We start from the raw sequence: 21,660 nt of genomic DNA, 5'->3' as shown, positions 1-21,660 counted from the left end.
GTCTCGTTGAGTCATCAAATATTTGAGACTTTTGTGGTCCGAAAATACATGGCACTTCTCACCAAACAGATAATGTCGCCATATTTTTAAAGCAAATACGATGGCAGCTAGTTCGAGGTCATGGGTCGGATAATTCCTCTCGTGTGGCTTCAATTGTCTCGACGCATAGGCCACGACTCGACCTTCTTGCATCAATACGCAACCCAACCCAAGTAGGGATGCGTCACTATAGATGACAAACTCTTTACCCGATTCGGGTTGCACCAAAATTGGAGCTTCAGTCAAATGAGTTTTCAGTTGGTCGAAACTTTTCTGACATTTCTCCGTCCACTCGAACTTAACATCCTTTTGAAGTAGCTTCGTCATTGGTGTGGCTATCATCGAGAAACCTTTCACAAATCGTCGGTAATAACCGGCGAGCCCCAAAAAGCTCCGAACTTCAGTAACATTTCTCGGAGGTTTCCAGTCAAGTATGGCTGAAATTTTGTTCGGGTCAACTCGAATACCCGACGCGGATACCACATGACCCAAGAAGCTAACCTCTCTTAACCAGAACTCACACTTACTGAACTTAGCATATAACTGCCTATCCCGTAAAATTTGCAACACTAGTCTCAGGTGCTCAGCATGTTCGGTCTCATCTCTTGAATAGACCAAGATGTCATCAATGAACACAACTACGAACCGATCCAAATATGGTCTGAAGATCCGATTCATCAAATCCATAAATACTGCCGGGGCATTAGTGAGCCCAAACGGCATCACTAAGAATTCGTAGTGACCGTACCTCATTCTGAAAGCAGTTTTGGGTACGTCTGAATCTCGAATCCGCAACTGATAATAACCCGATCTCAAATCTATTTTTGAGAACACTGAGGCCCCCTTTAGTTGATCAAACAAATCATCGATACGTGGTAGTGGGTATTTATTCTTTATCGTCACTTTATTCAGTTGACGATAGTCAATGCACAACCTCATGGTTCCGTCCTTCTTTTTCACGAACAATACGGGTGCACCCCAAGGTGAGAAACTTGGCCGAGCGAAACCTCTATCTGTCAATTCTTGCAGCTGAGCTTTCAACTCTTTTAACTCAGTTGGTGCCATACGATACGGAGCTATCGAAATCGGCGTAGTCCCAGGTATAAGCTCAATACCAAACTCTATCTCCCGAACAGGTGGTAAACCCGGCAATTCTTCAGGAAAAACATCCGGGTATTCACAAACCACCGGCACAGATTCGGGTTTCTTTTCTAATTCTTTGTCATCAAGCACATATGCAAGGTATGCTTCGCACCCTTTTCTCACATATTTCTGTGCCAACATTGCTGATATTACAGCTGGTATCCCCTCCAAGTCCGCGGACTTAATTCGGACTACTTCGTTATTTGCGCACCTCAAATCAATAGTCTTGCTCTTGCAATTCACAACCGCATCATGCACGGTCAACCAATCCAACCCAAGGATAACATCAAATTCATCAAACGGCAAAAGCATCAAGTCCGCTGGAAAACAGGAACCTCGAATTGCTAGGGGACATTTCTTACACACTTTGTCGACAAGCACGTAACGACCCAAGGGATTTGACACCCGAATTACAAACTCAGTAGACTCAATAGGTAAAGTCTTACTGGATGCTAAGGTTTCACATATGTAAGAATGAGTAGAACCGGGGTCAATCAAAGCAATTACGTTAGTATCAAAGAGAGTAAAAGTACCGGTAATAACATCAGGCGATGAAGCATCCTCGCGGGCACGTATAGCATATGCTCTAGCAGGTGCACGAGCCTCGGATCCGGTCGTAGCATCTCTAGATCCTCTCTGACCACCACTAGCATTGCCCATATTTCTAGATGATCTACCTCGAGCAGTGGTAGCACCCGGTCTCCCACTCTGATTTACATTCTGTTCAGACAGCCTCGGGCAATCTTTAATGAAGTGGTCCACTGATCCACACTTGTAACAGGAGCGGTCATGGAATCTACAACTCCCCAAATGCCATTTACCGCAATGTCGACATTCCGTTCGGCCTCGACGTTCATTCCCAACACTGGCGACTGAAGTGCCTCGTGTACCCACAGGGGGTCGATCACGATCTCGTCTAAAAAGGCCCGAAGTGCTTTTAGACCGGCCCACATCATCTCGAAATTTCTTCGATGCCTGTTGATGAGACTTTCCCGAGAATCTTTTACGAAACTCCCCGGTTCCCACATCAACTTTTTGTTTTTCCTTTCTAAGCTCTTCGGCTTTACAAGCTCGCTCGACAAGTACTACGAACTCTCGTATCTCAAGAATGCCAACGAACATTTTTATATCTTCATTCAGCCCATCTTCGAAGCGTTTACACATAACAGCCTCGGACGAAACACATTCCCGAGCGTATCTACTAAGTCTAACAAATTTTCGCTCGTAATCAGTAACTGACATAGAACCTTGCTTAAGCTCGAGAAATTCCTTCCGTTTTTGATCAACAAATCTCTGACTGATATACTTTTTCCGAAACTCAGTTTGGAAAAACTCCCAAGTTACTTGCTCCCGGGGCACAACAGAAGTCAGAGTACTCCACCAATAGTAGGCAGAATCACGTAGCAAGGAGATAGCACACTTTAGGCATTCATCGGGTGTACAAGATAGCTCATCTAGTACCCGGATAGTGTTGTCCAACCAGAATTCAGCTTGCTCGGCATCGTCGCTATCCGTAGCTTTAAATTCAGTAGCCCCATGTTTTCGGATTCGGTCAACTGGGGGCTTATTTGACCTTATTTGGTCAGTTACCGGAGGTATTGTAGGTGCGGGGGTGGTGTTTGTCGGGAATGGGGGTTGTGGAACAGCCGTATTAGTTCGAATGTATTGGTTGAACCAATCATTCATCACGCTATAGAAAGCTTGTCTAGCTTCATCGTTCGGGTTACTCGCATTAGGTTGAGAGTCCACCGGCGCTGTCCCTTGTGCGGGAGCAGGCGCTACACTCTCAAGATCATCAGCTACCGCTCGGTTGGGATCGGGATCCATTACTATAAATAAACACATTTGCAAATGTCAGAAATCACCACACTATCAATTAATCACATAAAATGGCATGTATAGCTAGACCCCAACACATTACGGTAGTCCTAGAATCGACTAAACCGTAGCTCTGATACCACTAAATTGTAACACCCCGAACCCGAGACCGACACCGGAGTCGGACACGAGATGTTAACAAACTTAAAAAAAAAAAAAAATTTCCAGACACTGCCCAGTCTGAGTACTAGTCGCTTCAAAAATCATATCTTGAGTTTCACAACTCAAAAATCAGTTTTGTGATTTTTCCCTGAAGCTAGACTCATGTCCCCACCTATGGATTTTTTTCTAGAATTTTTGGTTGGGCCAACTAGTACAGTTTATTAGTCAAAGTCTCCCATGTTACAGGGGTCGACTACACTGACCTTTTCCCATTACGACTGGGATATCTCTCTGCACAGAGCTTCAATACTGATGCCGTTTGTTTCTATGGAAACTAGACTCAGAGAGGAATCCATACATATATGGTATGACCCCTAATTATCTCTGGTCAATTTATAGTGAATTTCCAAAGGCGGAACAGTGAATCCAGAAACTGTTCTGGCCCTGTTCCACAAGAACCGGAATATCTCTTTCTGTACTGTTCCTATAATTGTTTCGTTACTTCCATATGAAAGTAGATTCATCAAGGTTTGATTACATAATTTATTCACTATTTAATTCCACTCCTACGAATTTATGTGATTTTTCAATTCTACACCACTGTTGCTGTCAAAATCTGTTTTCAAGATAAACTTTACCTATTTTGTGGTCACCATGGACCAACTAGGATTTTGCCCTACATAGGTCCACATGTGATCATATTTAGCCATTCCAATGGCTGATCATTAGCCCAACACTTCCATTTCAAACCATAGTCACATCATGAAACCATATATATACATACATACACACAAATGGTCTAATGCCATACTCCACTTTTACAAGCCATTTTCGCATGGCTTTACACACATACATCACAAAAGAACTTAAACAATAGGGGGTAGTCCTATACATGCCATATCCAGAGTTCAACTAAAAGAGTACCAAAGAGCTTGATAGTGTAGATGACTTCGACTTCGCTGATCCCGAATCCGATAGCTAACGAGCAAAATCTATAAAACAGAGAGCCAAAGCAACCGGGTAAGCATTTAAAGCTTAGTAAGTCTCAAGTAATGAAATCGGCTTTGACTACAGTATTACATTCACATAGTTAACTAAATCACTTTATTAACACACATTCTCATACCCATACTTACTTCACACTTCACCCACATAGGTACACAAGGTATCAACCTTTATAAAAGCCGAGAATTCGTTAGCCGATCGCACGAATACCATTTAAAACAAACCGACTTTCCAATGCACATGCAAACATACCTTATCATTCGGGTTGGTCAAGCATAATTATTAAATTAATTACAGCACAAAATGCTCACATTCAACCCAAGTTTCTTCGGTATTTAACCGAATGCAACCGCAAACACATTTGCCTTCGGGTCTTAGCCCGAACATATCAACTCGCATAATTGCCTTCGGGTCTTAGCCCGGATATATCAACTCGCATAATTGCCTTCGGGTCCTAGCCCGGATATATCAACTCGCATAATTGCCTTCGGGTCATAGCCCGGATATATCAACTCGCATAATTGCCTTCGGGTCTTAGCCCGGATATATCAACTCGCATAATTGCCTTCGGGTCCTAGCCCGGATATATCAACTCGCATAATTGCCTTCGGGTCATAGCCCGGATATATCAACTCGCATAATTGCCTTCGGGTCTTAGCCCGGATATATTCCAATGCTCATGCACACATATATCAATAATCATAACACATCCATATCATTTCTTCGTTACTAAGGCTCAAACACAAAACATTTATTAAATCTTTCAAATTTCGGCTCAATAGCCACACACAAAGAGCATAATTTCAATTGGCTTTATAACATAGTCTCTATGCACAATCGACTATCCGTCATAATATGACTAATCATTTCAATATAATTCAAGTAGGGTCATTACTCGAAGACTTACCTCAAATGTCGTCGAACGACTTCAACGGCTATTCAATTACTTTTTCCTTCCCTTTATCGGATCTAGTTCCCCTTTGCTCTTGAGCTTAAGTTCAACAAAAATTAAAATAGTCATTAATCGACTATTCAAATATTACTTTCCGAATAATATTATATATATTGATCCGACTTTCACACACATAGATTATAGCAAGCTTTATATTAATCAATAAATAATTCATCGGCAAACTTTCATTAATGTTTACAACAAAATCTCATATTCACTACGGGCTGTTTTCCTGAGCAGTAGTTACTAAATTACTTATAACTGGAGCTACTAAACTCCAAATCACTTGCCGTTAATTTTCCCTGAATATAGACTCGTATATCTTCCATCCATAAAATTTTCAGAATTTTAGGCTTGGCCAATCAATACCAGATTTTTCTTAAAGTTTCCCCTATTTCACTGTTTGACTATTCTGACCACTCTTCACTACGAATCCAATTTCTCACTTTACAGAATTCCAAGTGTGTTGTATTTAATCTCATTTGAAACTAGACTCATTAAGGAGTCTAAGCATATAAATTTTATCTTATAATCATTTTTGTACAATTTATAATGATTTTCTAAAAACAGAACAGGGAATCCGGCAGTCATTTTGACTCAGCCCCATAATACTTCAAATATCTCTAGATCGGTAACTCCTTTGTTTCTATAGTTTCTTTTGTAAGAAAATAGACCCTTGAAGCTTTAATGACATAATTCACTCAGCTTCTAATTCAACTCCTACAAATTATGGCGATTTTCGAAAATCACCTTACTACTGCTGTCCCAAGTAGAGTACTACCAATTCACCATATATCAACCATTTCATATAGGTTTCTTCTAAACTAATAATAACCGAACCATTTAGTCAAGCTTAAGGCTGATTCTATTTTGTTCATGTTAAGGTCACACCTCCCTTAAAAGAAATTCCAGCCTTCTTAACTTTAATTAGCTACTACCCATTCTTTAAACATTGAACACAATGCACTTAACAATTAAACCTCTATACCGAATTTGCTCACACAATAGTCCTTGACCGAAAGTTCTTAGACTCTAGCTACCCTAATGTCATTCCTTGAAGCACATCCGAATACATATATTTTTCTTTCTCTCTAAACTAGATTCGGCAACCCCATAAGCCATATTAACCTTAACTTTCAAGCTAGAACACTTAACAATTTAACACATCCAACCTAACTATCCATCTAATGTCATCAAAACTTCTACTAAAAATTTTAAGCTCCTAGGCCGAAATTCAACCCTCATAATAACCTAACTTCAATCCAAGATTCAAGTAGCTTTTAAACCAAACCTCCAAATTATGCATACATTTTCAAGAGTGGCATAAAACATACCTTTTTGTATCAAAACACCTTAGCCGAAATTCAACAAGAGTTTTTCTTCTTTCTTTCTTCTAGTTTCGGCAATGGAGGAGTAAGGATGAGTCACTTTGGTTTCTCCTCCCACTTCTCATTATATTATTTCCTTCCATACTATAATTCCTTTAATATCAATTATTAAATCCTTTGTTAATACAAAATTATTTTAATTTTTGAATTAGTGGAGCATATTCCTTCCTTGGCCGGCCACCATGTTTATCATGGGTAAATTGACATGCAAAACCCTTCCTTTCAATGCATGTACTATTAGACCATTGTAAATTAGCCTCTCACTTTCCAACAAAGTTTCATATAAGTCCATAAAAAAAAAGATTCACATAAAGATGATCAAATTAATGCATGAAACTTTCACACATGCATTTACTCACTTCATAAACACAGAATATAACTTTTAATTATTTTCTTAACTCGGTTTTGTGGTCCCGAAACCACTTCCCGACTAGGGTCAATTTAGGGCTGTCACATAGTTCCTCAAACCTATCGGTTCAATCTCATACCAAGTCATGCATTCACATTCCATATACTAATCAATAGGATATTTGAGGCATTTTCATACATCATTTTGTTTTCGTTACAATCATACAACTAAACGACCTTTCACCTATTCCACGATAAATCTTATGTACGTGACCTCAATTATAATTGTCACATAGGTTCAAACTTACCAAGCTCAACTTCAAATATAAACATAGCGCCTAGTAGTCACGAACTCAAGGTACTTACCCGATCCGCTGTCCGTGATCAACTCAATAATGTCGCACACTTAGTGCCCATATGATTCAAAAATATATATTAAGTCCGCACACTCAGTGCTATATAATCAACTCGCACACTTAGTGCTATATAATCAAACTCGCACACTTAGTGCTGAACAATTTAAACCCGCACACTTAGTGCCAATCTCATGATCATAAATGTTTATACCGCACACTTAGTGCCGAGATCAACAACTCAATACATCTCACCTCTTTTCTTTTCATTCAACACTTTCATCACCACATGCATACATGTATATAAATTTATCATTCCATTCGGCATAATTACATAGACATTATGTCTATTTAGATCAATACAAAATATATGCTTGATGACTTACTTTGTGTTGGGTAGGACGGTTCCAACTCGGCTACTCGATGATCTTTTCTTTGCCTTTGCTTGATTCTCCTCCTTTAACTCCTTGAGCTTAATCAATAAATCAACTAGTTTAACCATCTTGCTAAACATTCATAATTCAATTACACATGCATATGTATGTTTGTATATTCGGCAACCATCCTCACTAATTACCCATTTAGTCGATTATACACATAATTAAAGGTAACATCACGAATGGGCATACTTATGTATATATACATATATATGTATATATATATACTTCGGAATGGGCATCACAATTAGATTTAACACCACCTTCATACTCAATTAGATGGCCGAATGCATGTATATATGCACAATGTCAACTATAACATCATTTAAACACCTAATTTCATCTCATGAACACTCGACCCATTTTTACCCCATATGGCCGAATGTGTAAGATTACATTCAACACCACCGATGTACTTAGTTAGGTGGCCAAATATACCAAGTTAGACTTGACATTATACGTCACAAGAACTCTAATTTAATTTGTCAATTGCTTGGCCAAGAACTCACAAGTGCCTTATCTACAACCTATTCGGCCTTACTACTTAAACTTAGCCTTTCATACACTTATCTCTATTGTTTTAGAAGGCCGAATCCTTATGTGTTCCAACATCTAGCTTACTCAATTCAACACATCAAAACGACATTTAGGCCGATTTTGCTAGCACACAAGCCTTTGACCGAATGTCCTTGACCTCTAGTCACCTAAATTTTTATTCTTTAAAACTCATCCAACTCATATTTTTCATTGACAACCTCCTTAACTTCAATTTATTCACATCTTTAATCATGCTACATTCGACCATTATTTAACAATAATTCATGTAACCTTTTTATTAAACACTCAAAATCAACCATCTTCATACCTCATCACCAAAGACATCAAAATACCAACCAAGAATGTAACATTCATGGCCGAATATCATCTCCATCAATTAACAAAATTTGAACCATGGCTAGGTAGATTTCAAACTTACAACTTAAAGTATACATGAATCTCAAAGAATAATATCAAACATACCTCAATCTAGTTACATGCATGGCCAAACTTCTTAGAAACTTTTCCCCTAGGCACCGAATATTCAAGAGCTTCTTAATCAACTTGAAGATGACCAAATGCCTTAACTTCACTTTCTTCTTTTTCTTTCTTTAGGTACGGCAATTGTGATAAGGAAAAGGATGAACACTCCTTCTTCCTCCCTTATTTTATTCATCCTTTTTTTCTTTTTAATTCCCTTCTTTTATTTATTCTAATTTACTTACCAATATTAAATAATAAACAACATAAACTTGGAGGAATGGAACCATGCTTGGCCGGCCACTTATCAAGAATTGGGCACTTTGACATGCAAACCCAAACTTTCCTATTTTAATACTATTTGGTCCTTACTTATTTACCTATCATAATTTTCTAAGTCTCTCAACTAGATCCTTTCAAGCAAAATTCACATTCCTAATACAAAATTAAAACATCAAATTTTTATACAAGTACTATCACACATATAAGATATGCAAATAAAATTTTAACTAAATTTTATGACTCGGTTTTGTGGTCCCGAAACCACTTCCCGACTAGGGTCAATTTTGGGCTGTCACATAAGGCCAAGAAATTGGTTCGTAAGGGTTGTGAGGCTTATTTAGCCTATATCGGTGCTTCTGAATCTGAGGTTTTGTTTGTTGGAGATATTAGAACAGTTAAGGATTTTTAGGATGTCTTTCTCAATGAGCTACCTGGGTTACCTCCTAACCGTGAAGTTGAGTTTGGGATAGAGCCCCTGCCTGGTTTAGTTCTGGTGTCTATCGTCCCTTATAGAATGGCACCGAAGGAGCTTGAGTATCTTAAAGCTCAGATTCAAGAGTTACTGGATCGAGGGTTCATCCGCCGTAGTGTGTCTCTGTAGTGAGCACTGGTGTTATTTTAAAGAAGAAGGATGGATCCATGCGTATATGCATCGACTATCGGCAACTGAATAAATTGACTGTTAAGAATAAGTACCCCTTACCGAGGATTGACGATCTATTTCACCAGTTCCGAGGAGCTTCAGTTTTCTATAAGATAGATCTTCGATCTGGATACCATCAACTAAGAGTCAAAGAGTCTGATGTGCATAAGACGGCGTTTAGGACTCACTACGGTCGTTATGAGTTCTTTGTGATATCGTTTGGACTGACGAATGCACTAGCAGTTTTTATGGATCTGATGAACCGCGTGTTCCAACCCTATCTGGACCGGTTCGTGGTAGTGTTTCTAGTGTATTCGAAGACTGAGATTGAGCATGTTGAGCATCTCCGAGTGGTTCTGCAGATTTTGAGAGAGAAGCAATTGTATGTTAAGTTCAACAAGGTGAATTTTGGCTATGAGAGGTAACATTTCTGGGACATGTGGTATTTGCCAAGGGGATTAGGGTTGATCCTTGGAAAATTGATGTAACACCCCTTACCCATATCCAAGGCCGGAACAGAGTACGAGGCATTACCAAACTTAACAATACACATAGATAAAAATGGGGCCATAAAATTTCATTTAATTCAAAACTTTTCGAACACATGCATAATAAACAAAACTAACTATATCATCACACCAAAACGTAGGACACGGCACGATTAATTAAACTTATAAACCATAATGGATAAGGACCACATCTCATGATCATATACGATAACTCAATGCAGACTGATACATAAGGTCAAAATCATAATAAAAATTCATATCACAAACCAACTTCCTATACATGCCACTCACTTGATATTTCTAATATTTGAATTAATTTTCCCAAAAATGATAGTTTGATAGTGTGATTTTGCCTCCGACGATCTCCAACCCCTAGCCGACCTGCCAATACTAAAGAAATGGAGAGGATGGGTAAGCTTTACGCTTATTAAGTTCATATGAAAATAATAAGCAATTACTACCATGCTTTTCAAGATAAAACACTATAATTGTACAATTACACATATTCAGGTTAAGAGGTGTTATCGAGTTACAGTTACTAAATCATTCATATATGAAGCTACAAAACTCCAAATTTAGTTTTGTTACTTTTACTTGAAACTAGATTCATATATATTTCTCCCATAAAATTTCCAGAATTTTTTGTTTAGTCAATTAGTACAGTTTATTAGTTAAAGTCTCCCCTGTTTCAGAGTACGACTACTCTGACCTCTATGCACTACGAACCAAATTTCTACTTGTACAGAATTCCAACGACCATGCAGTTTATTTCCCTTAAAAATAGACTCAATAAGGAATCCATCCATGTAAGGTATGACTCTTAATAATTGTTTTACAATTTATGGTGAATTTATAAAGTCAGAACAGGGAATCTCGAATTCATTCAGACCCTGTTTCACAAGAATTCAAATATTACACAATATAGAATTCTTTTGCTTCCCCTGTTTCTTTCATTTGAAAATAAACTCATTAAGATTTATTTTCATATATCATTTGCATTTTTATTCAACTTCCACAATTTTTAGTGAATTTTCAAAGTCATGTAACTGCTGCTGTCCAACACTGTTTTACCACTAAAATTCATTCTTACATAATTCCACTTAATCCATTTTGTCTTATCGAAATTCACCCAATTATCGAGTACATTGCTCATAATTTTTCATAAACATATACCTACACTTATTCATCCTATAATCATGTTCAATTGAATTTTTACTTCATCGATTTTCCTGTTGAACTCTTCGGAATAATAACTGATACTCAATTGCCTGCACATATTTTTACACTTGTAGCCAAAGCTATTGGTACGCATAGTAGCCTGCACATAGTACTACACATGTGACCAATTATCCGGTACACGTAGTAGCCTGCACTTAGTACTACACACATGACCAATTATCTGGTACACGTAATAGCCTGCACTTAGTACTACACACGCGACCTAACCATCTGATACACGTAGTAGCCTGCACTTAGTACTACACAAGTGATCACAGTTTTCAGGTACGCATAGTGGCCTGCACTTAGTACTACACATGCGACCTCACAATAGATCATTTGTATCGTTTTTATTCCGAAGGTTCAATCAGGAAATTCCTCACTTTTCAACATTTTACTAAATTGTCCGTAATCAATTTAAAATCATAATTTACATCAAATAGCCATTTGATAGGCAGCCACATTTCATATGATATCAAAATATAATAACATAAAAAGAATCGATAGATTATTTATGTACGAATTAAGTCGAAGTGTCGATCTCACTATCCATAGTACCAATTGTCCATTCATAGTATAATAAAACACAACTCAAATATCAAATCAGCTTTTAAGAATTTACATAACATATATCACATATTTCATATATCACTTGTCATGTATCTTCATTTTCTTGATTTCATGTAACATTCTTTCATGTCATATTTCCACATCATAAACACCATGCCATCAACTTCTACAATATATTAAATCATAAAATATATGCAATAATAGTGAGAAATATAATTCAAACATAACATTGCATTATTATTATCATACGAACTTACCTCGATCCAGAAACAGCAATTTACCATTTTAGTCCATAACCTTGTATTTTCCCGATTTAAGCCTGAATCTCGATTTCCTTCATCTATAATATCACATTTAGCCTAATAATTAGTCACACTATTCATACGGGTCCAAAAATCATATTTTTAAAAATTTTCATTTTGACCCCTAAACTTTTGCATATTTGCACTTTTGCCCCAAGGTTCGGAAATTAAACTTCATCCGATTTTCTTATGTTTTTTGACCCCTAAACTTTTGCATATTTGCACTTTTGCCCCTAGGTTCAGAAATTAAACTTCATCCTATTTTCTTATCATTTTCCCTTCTATGGCAACATCAAATTCTCACTCTAACATGTACTTATGACTATTAGGTATTTTTAACGATTAAGCCCTTTTGCTCGTTTTCACTTTAAAACGAGTAGCACAAGGTGTCAAACATAATTTAAAACCTCATATTCTATCATAAAACACCAAAATACACAAATTTTTACCTATGGGTATTTTTCCAAATATGAAGCCTAGGTTGAATTATTGCTAGCATAAGCTAAATCAAGTTACCGGGACTCTAAAAACGTAAAAATCATTAAAAACGAGGCTAGAACGGACTTACAATCGAGCTTGGAAGCTTGGAAACCCTAGCCATTGAGTCTCCCTTGGTATACACGTCCATGGTGAAGAAGATGAGCAAAAATGGCTTTTAATTTTGTATTTTAATTCATTTTACCCCTAAATGACCAAAATGCCCTTACTACTAAACTTTCCAAAAATTCCATTCATGTCCAATATTTGTCCATAAACTTTGAAATTGGTCAAATTTCTATTTAAGACCTCCTAATTAATATTTCAAAGCAATTTCATACTAGAAACTTCTAGAATGCAAGTTTTGCAACTTATTCAATTTAGTCCCTAACTTCAAATTAAGCACTTTATGCATAGAATTTCTTCACGAAATTTTCAGACAATCATGCAATCATATCATAGACCTCAAAATAGTCATAAAATAATTATTTCTATCTTGGATTTCTGGTCACGAAACCACTATTCCGATTAGGCCTTAATTCGGGATATTACAATTCTCCCCCCTTTAGGGATTTTCGTCCCCGAAAATCTTACCAGAAAAGTGTCTTCACTTAGATTCCTCAATTTCATATTCAGTGTTGAAGAAATTTCACTCAGGCGGTGCCTCCAATATATCTCTTTAATTTCTCATATATTCTGAAATTCATTATCAGAAGTCGATCCTCACTGTACTCTTTCAGTTTGCTACTCACTATCACATTTTCCTCTTTCCGCTACAGAAATAATTCTGATATAACCTCGAAAATAATCCTTTCTTATAGTTACAAAATAATTCATCATGCCATCCTTTACTATTCATTCATTACGTTAATCAAAATCGTTTCAATTGCATTAGCTCAAGTACCAAAATATCTCAATTGAAGACATTAACTATAATTGACTTACTTGAGAGAAGTAATCCACCATACCGATTGAAACTCACACTTTTATCACTTATACCTTTACTGTTGTCAAACCTTACACGAAAATTAGAAAAATCCCAATACTGAAATCACCATATCACCCAAATCAAATCAGAAGTATAGCCATACTTGACATGATTATCACGAGCTGAAGAATGCACTCCGAACATGAGTCATAGTTGACAAATTACGGAATAAAGATAACAAGAAAACTGAATAAAGAAATCCAAGATAAAGAAACCTAGAATAAAGAAACCCATAGTAAAGAAACCCAAGATACGATACTATGCCGGAAAATCAAAAACCAAACTCATAGGAAAATATAGAAGATCCCGATAATTCCTCAGAGAAAAGAAATACAGTAGAAAACATCATTTGATCTCACTGGAATCAAATGCAACAAGAACAATGTATCTTCCCATATATATACATATCAAATGGAGTATCAAGTAGAAGAAACAGAATCATAGTATCATACATATTCTCTCACCAATTTTTTTATCAGGCAAAATATAATGGAATGCCCGAAGGAATAGAGTAATACAAATTATAAACTAGTCAGGCTACCAATGTTTTCGTCTAACATCAGGATTAGAAAACATCCCCATATAACAAAAATTTCTTCAAAAGATCAATAACCATAGAAATATTTCTGGGAACGGATAAACACATAGAAAATCTTAGAAGAAACTACTAAAATCTGTCTAGTCGTAACTGTCACACTCAGATATTACACATTTCAGATATCATTTCCCCAACTATTTCTGCCATCACAAATTTTATATTACTTTTCACTAAAGAAGACTAGTTCTGAATAAATTTTGATTTACACTTTTCTCGACCTTGTATCTGAGTAATTCAATTTACCAAAGTAAATTCATTCTTTAACTAGGACAGTGCATAGCTCCAATAATCCTTAAGCCAATCTGATACTTTTCTAGCTTTAACTTTACTTACCAACTCATTCTTCAATCTCTAATCATATTTATAATTATTCTAGCACTGAACTCTTTAGTTTCTCAATCGGAAACTTATTCAGTACAAATCTCATGAAATTCCATTATAAAACACCACTTTGGTAAGGGGGAAGGGGTCGTAGGGCCTCTGACTCAACTCTCATATACATATACAAGTAACATAGTTTTCATCATAGCAATCATATCTCAATCATGTCATTCATTTCGAGTAACTAACATTCATATTGGTTTAATGCCCACTTTCTAGTTATCTCATTTAGTCAAGTATAATTATGCATGCATCCTATGTTTTCTGGATAGCTTGACTTATCCATTCATCTACTCGAACAAATCATACTCATGACATCATATAAGGGTTAAACAAACATAGATATTTGCATCACAATCACAACTTTCATTTCATGCATCATCATATACATATGATTACAATCACATAATTCAGTCCAAACAATTTAACATAGATAAATTCATTTCATTATAATCACTTATCTCATAAAAAATATCATTGACATTCATCAACATTCAACGTTCAATCAAGGCAATGACATTTTCATTCATATCATGAAATTAGGAACTTTTACTCATACTTCTACGAATTTCTATTTATCCCGTTCATCTTATCAAGTAAGCCAAGTGCACTACATCATATGAGCATCAAGCAAGTATGGATATTTATCACAACATGACCTTTCATCTCACGTGTTATCACTTATATATATCATAAATTTTTATTAATACTTTTCTAAATTGAGACTCATCATAATCATAATTTTATTCAAACACCTTCGCATCATATTGAACATGGTCAGTGCAGCTCTGTTGGAGAGTACCTCTGTCTAAGCAAGATGGTGCTCATATGCGTCGGAAGACATCACACTATCACGGATCAGTGGCATGTATAGCTGGACTTTTACACATGCTAGGTTAGTCCGAGAACCGACTAAGCCATAGCTCTGATACCACTAAATGTAACACCCCTTATCGGTATCCAAGGCCGGAACAGAGTACGAGGCATTACCAGACTTAACAATACACATAGACAAAAATAGGGCAATAAAATTTCATTTAATTCAAAACTTTTCGAACACATGCATAACAAACAAAGCTAACTATATCATCACATCAAAACGTAGGACATGGCACGATTAATTAAACTTATAAACCATAATGGATAAGGACCACATCTCATGATCATATACGATAACTCAATGCAGACTGATACGTAAGGTCAAAATCATAATAAAAATACATATCACAAACCAACTTCCTATACATGCCACTCACTTGATATTTCTAATATTTGAATTAATTTTCCCAAAAATGATGTTTGATAGTGTGATTTTGCCTCTGACGATCTCCAACCCCGAGCCGACCTGCCAATACTAAAGAAATGGAGAGGATGGGTAAGCTTTACGCTTAGTAAGTTCATATGAAAATAATAAGCAATTACTACCATGCTTTTCAAGATAAAACACTATAATTGTACAATTCCACATATTCAGGTTAAGATGTGTTATTGAGTTACAATTACTAAATCATTCATATCTGCAGCTACAAAACTCCAAATTTCATTTCGTTACTTTTACTTGAAACTAGATTCATATATATTTCTCCCATAAAATTACCAGAATTTTTGGTTTGGCCAATTAGTACAGTTTACTAGTTAAAGTCTCCCCTATTTTAGAGTACGACTACTCTAACCTCTGTGCACTACGAACCAAATTTCTCCCTGTACAGAATTCCAACGACCATGTAATTTGTTCCCTTAAAAATAGACTCAATAAGGAATCCATATATATAAAGTATGACTCTTAATAATTTTTTTACAATTTATGGTGAATTTCTAAAGTCAGAACAGGGAATCTCGAATTCATTCAGACCCTGTTTCACAAGAATTCAAATATCACAAAATATAGAATTCTTTTGCTTCCCCTGTTTCTTTCATGTAAAAATAGACTCATTAAGATTTATTTTCATATACCATTTGCATTTTTATTCAACTTCCAAAATTTTTAGTGAATTTTCAAAGTCATGCAACTGCTGCTGTCCAACACTATTTTACCCCTAAAATTCATTCTTACATAATTCCACTTAATCCATTTTGTCTTATCGAAATTCACCCAATTATCGAGTACATTGCTCATAATTTTTCATAAACATATACCTACACTTATTCATCATATAATCATGTTCAATTTTATTTTTACCTAATCGATTTTCCCGTTGAACTCTTCGGAATAGTAACTGATACTAAATTGCCTGCACATATTTTCACACTTGTAGCCAAAGCTATCTGGTACGCATAGTAGCCTGCACATAGTACTACACATGCGACCAATTATCTGGTACACGTAGTAGCCTGCACTTAGTACTACATACGTGACTTAACCATCTTATACACGTAGTAGCCTGCACTTAGTACTACACACGTGATCATAGTTTTCGGGTACGCATAGTAGCCTGCACTTAGTACTACACATGCGACCTCACAATAGATCATTCGTATCATTTTTATTCCAAAGGTTCAATCGGGAAATTCCTCACTTTTCAACATTTTACTAAATTGTTCGTAATCAATTTAAAATCATAATTTACATCAAATAACCATTTGATAGGCAGCCACATTTCATATGATATCAAAATATAATAACATAAAAAGAATCGATAGATTATTTATTTACGAATTTACTCGAAGTGTCGATCTCACTATCCATAGTACCAATTGTCCATTCATAGTATAATAAGACACAACTCAAATATCAAATTAGCTTTTAAGAATTTACATAACATATATAACATATTTCATATATCACTTGTCATGTATCTTCATTTTCTTGCATTTCATGTAACATTCTTTCATGTCATATTTCCACATCATAAACACCATTCTATTAACTTTTCTAATATATTAAATCATTAAATATATGCAATAATAGTGAGAAATATAATTAACATAACATTGCATTATTATTATCATACAAACTTACCTCAATCCAGAAACAGCAATTTACCATTTTAGTCCATAACCATGTATTTTCCCGATTTAAGCCTGAATCTCGATTTCCTTCATCTATAATATCACATTCAGCCTAATAATTAGTCACACTATACATACAGGTCCGAAAATCATATTTTTAAAATTTTTCCTTTTGACCCCTAAACTTTTGCATATTTGCACTTTTGCCCCAAGGTTCGGAAATTAAACTTCATCCTATTTTCTTATGTTTTATGACATGCTGATCATTTTTCCCTTCTATGGCAACATCAAGTTCTCACTCTAACATGTACTTATGAATAATAGGTATTTTTACCAAGTAAGCCCTTTCGCTCATTTTCACTTAAAACCGAGTAGCACAAGTTGTCAAACATAATTTAAAACCTCATATTCTATCATAAAACACCAAAATACACAAATTTCACCTATGGGTATTTTTCCAAATATGAACCCTAGGTTGAATTATAGCAAGCATAAGCTAAATCAAGTTATCGGGACTCCAAAAACGTAAAAATCATTAAAAACGAGGCTAAAACAGACTTACAATCGAGCTTGAAAGCTTGGAAACCCTATCCATGGAGTCTCCCTTGGTAAAAACGTCCATGGTGAAGAAGATGAGCAAAATTGGCTTTTAATTTTGTATTTTAATTCATTTTACCCCTAAATGACCAAAATGCCCTTACTACTAAACTTTCCAAAAATTCCATTCATGTTCAATATTTGTCCATAAACTTTGAAATTGGTCAAATTGCTATTTAACATCTCCTAATTAATATTTCAAAGCAATTTCATACTAGAAACTTCTAGAATGCAAGTTTTGCAATTTATTCAATTTAGTCCCTAACTTCAAATTAAGCACTTTATGCATAGAATTTCTTCACGAAATTTTCACACAATCATGCAATCATATCATAGACCTTAAAATAATCATAAAATAATTGTGTTCACAAAACCACTATTCCGATTAGGCCCTAATTCGGGATATTACAATTGAAGATGATCTAGATTGGAAGCAGCCTAAGTCAGTATCTGGAATTCGAAATTTTCTGGGTCTGGCAGTGTATTATAGATAGTTTTTTGAGGGGTTTTCATTGATTTTTGTGCCTCTAACTATGTTTTTGCTTAAAGTGGTACCATTTGATTGGGCTGATAAGCGACAATAAAGTTTTGAGAGGCTTAAGAAAGTTCTGACTGAGGCCCCTGTCTTGATTCAGCCAGAGTCTGGGAAAGAGTTTACTGTCTACAACGACGCATCACATATTAGTTTAGGGTGTGTGTTGATGCAAGAGGGTGAAGTTGTAGCTTATGCGTCTCGTCAGCTTAAGACGCATGAAGCGAACTATCTGACTCATCACTTGTAATTAGCCGCGGTGGTATTCGCACTAAAAATTTAGAGGCATTACTTGTATGGTGAGAAGTGTATCATTTACACGGATTACAAGAGCCTTAAGTATCTCCTTACTCAGAAGGAGCTAAACCTTGGGCAGCGGCGATGGATTGAGTTGCTTAAGGATTACGACTGTTCGATTAAATACCATTCAGGTAAGGCTAATGTGATAGCCGACGCACTGAGTCATAGAGCTGCGACCAATCTGAGAGCGATGTTTACTCATCTCAGTTTGTTCAATGATGGTAGTCTGTTGGCTGAACTACATGTTCAACCAACTTGGACTGAATAGATTAAGGGTATACAGTTGAAGGATGAGTCTCTAGGTCCTTGACTCTGACAAGTAGAGAGTGGGGAAGCTTCAAATTTTGGACTGAATAGCGAAGGGGTACTTTGTTCTGTGGGAGAGTCTGCGTACCAGAGGATACTGATTTGAGGCAGTCAATTCTACAGGAGGTGTATAGTAGTCCTTATGCTATGCGTCCTAGTGGGAATACTATGTACAGAGACCTTCGTGAGTTATATTGGTGGTCGGGTCTTAAGCAAGTTAAGGTTGAGCATCAATTGCCTTCAGGGTTGCTTCAGCCAGTTAAGATTCCGCTGTGGAAGTGGGAGAGAGTGACTATGGATTTTGTTAGTGGGTTGTGCTTAACGCCTACTAAAAAGGATTCAGTATGGGTCATCGTAGATCGATTGACTAAATCTACCCATTTCATACTTGTTCATACTGATTACTCGCTGCAGAAATTGGCTAAACTGTATGTATCTGAGATAGTGCGACTGCATGGGGTACTGATTTCTATAATATATGATAGAAATCCTCGTTTCACATCTTGGTTCTGGAAGAAATTACATGAAGCATTGGGTAAAAGGTTGGACTTCAGTACCATGTTTCATCTTCAAATAGACAGCCAGTCAGAGAAGGTGATTCAGATACTGAAGACATGTTAAGGAGTTATGTGATTGACTTCCGGGACAGTTGGGAGGATTACTTGCCATTGGCGGAGTTTGCATACAACAATAACTACCAGTCCAACATACAAATGGCACCTTACGAGGCGTTATATAGTCGTAAGTGTCGTACTCCTACGTGTTGGACTGAGTTGGGCGATCAGCGTATCCTAGGTTCTGAATTGATTTCTGATACTGAAGATAAAGTTAGATTGATTCGGGATCGACAGAAGGCGGAATCTGACAGATAGAAGTCATATGTAGATGTGAAACGTAAGGAGATTGAGCATTCTATGGGGGACTGGGTGTTTCTTAAGGTCTCACCATGGAAGAAGGTATTGAGGTTTAGTCGGAAGGGCATGTTAAGCCCTAGGTTCATTGGGCCTTACCGTATATTAAAGTGTGTGGGACCGGCGGCCTACCAACTTGAGTTACCTCTAGATTTGAACCGGATTCATGATGTGCTCCACGTCTCTATGTTGAGGCGATATCATTCTGATCCTGCACACATCTTTTTAACTGAGGAGATTGAGGTTAGGCCAGATCTGACTTTTGAGGAGAAGTCGGTTCAGATTTTAGACTGTGATGTGAAGATTCTGAGGAAGAAGTCTATTCCACTGGTTAAGGTGCTATGGTGTAATCATAGTTCTGAGGAAGCCATTTGGGAACCCAAGGAAACGATGCGACAACAATACCCACATCTATTTTGATAGGGTAAATTTCGAGGCCGAAATTTCTTTTAGGGGGTAGAGTTGTAACGCCCCAAAAATCTAAATATATATTTTTCTGTGTCTTGTGATGCATAAATACATGCCTGTTTCAATGGTTGAGTGTCTTGAGAAGTGTTGGAGAATTCCTGAGTTCAAGCATTGGCTTGTACAAAATTTTGTTTTGGCTTGAATTAAACCTGTATCTGTTCAGTAGGTCTCTTAATTAAAATTTGGTAAAATATGACATAAAAAGCCTGTTCATCCAAGGGGTAGTGCTGTGTTACTACTAGTAGTAGGTCTTGGGTTCAAGCCTTGTTGCGCACAAGGGTGTTTATTTTTGTTGCTGTGCCGTGTAGGAAGTTGAGAAGCAATGGAACTCTAAAGCCAATGGGCGGTTGGAGTGTTTGAAGGGGAGTGGGGTGTGTGGTCAAAATTTAAAAGGAGTTTGAAAGGGGTTTGAATTGGTCGGTTAAGGGTTGTAAGGAGAGATTTGGGGAGAAAGTTGAGGAGGGGATCATGGAGTGGGGGGAGTGGAAGTAGTTGGTCGAAAGTGGGATTCCCCATGTGCAAATTTGGTCATAATACTTTGGATGCGAAATAATGTGGCTTTTGCTCCCAATTTTGATAAATTTCGTTTCTTTTATTTTCTTTCCTCTTTTTGGTTTTAGGGTCTTGTTGGTAGCCGAATACTGAGTTTGTCCATTCGGGGAACTGGTCATTTGGGTTTAGTTCTTCAATAGTGTTTTGTAGTTGACCTCTTCCATTCTCTCTGCACTTTGGTATTCTTTTTCCCCTTGTTTTCTCTTTGGTCGAACATCCTTCTCTAACTTGTTATGGTTTTCAGTCTTAATTTCATTTGGTTCTTCTTCTTTTCTCCCTTTCTTCGTCAACTTCCCTAAATCGATTTCATCTTTTCTTCCCTCTCTTCTCATCTGGATACATTGGCTGAATTCTGTATTCCTCTGTCCTAGTTTTGGTTGTTACAAGTATTCTCTGGAAATTGGTAAGCACTCGA

The 21,660-nt window shown here is 36.6% G+C and overlaps 1 protein-coding gene across 1 annotated transcript; it reads left to right on the top strand.

Moving 5' to 3' along the window:
- The first annotated feature begins 20,228 nt into the window (after window positions 1–20,228).
- On the top strand, window positions 20,229–21,385 carry LOC107947845 (uncharacterized). The gene is made up of 3 exons (XM_016882357.1): window positions 20,229–20,561; window positions 21,002–21,064; window positions 21,314–21,385. Exons 1-3 carry the CDS (start codon window positions 20,229–20,231, stop codon window positions 21,383–21,385), a joined length of 468 nt encoding a protein of 155 aa, XP_016737846.1.
- Window positions 21,386–21,660: the final 275 nt, after the last annotated feature.

Source organism: Gossypium hirsutum, chromosome A04 (genome assembly GCF_007990345.1).
Source record: "Gossypium hirsutum isolate 1008001.06 chromosome A04, Gossypium_hirsutum_v2.1, whole genome shotgun sequence".
NCBI lineage: Eukaryota > Viridiplantae > Streptophyta > Magnoliopsida > Malvales > Malvaceae > Gossypium > Gossypium hirsutum.
This window is presented reverse-complemented; position numbering and strand designations above follow the sequence as displayed.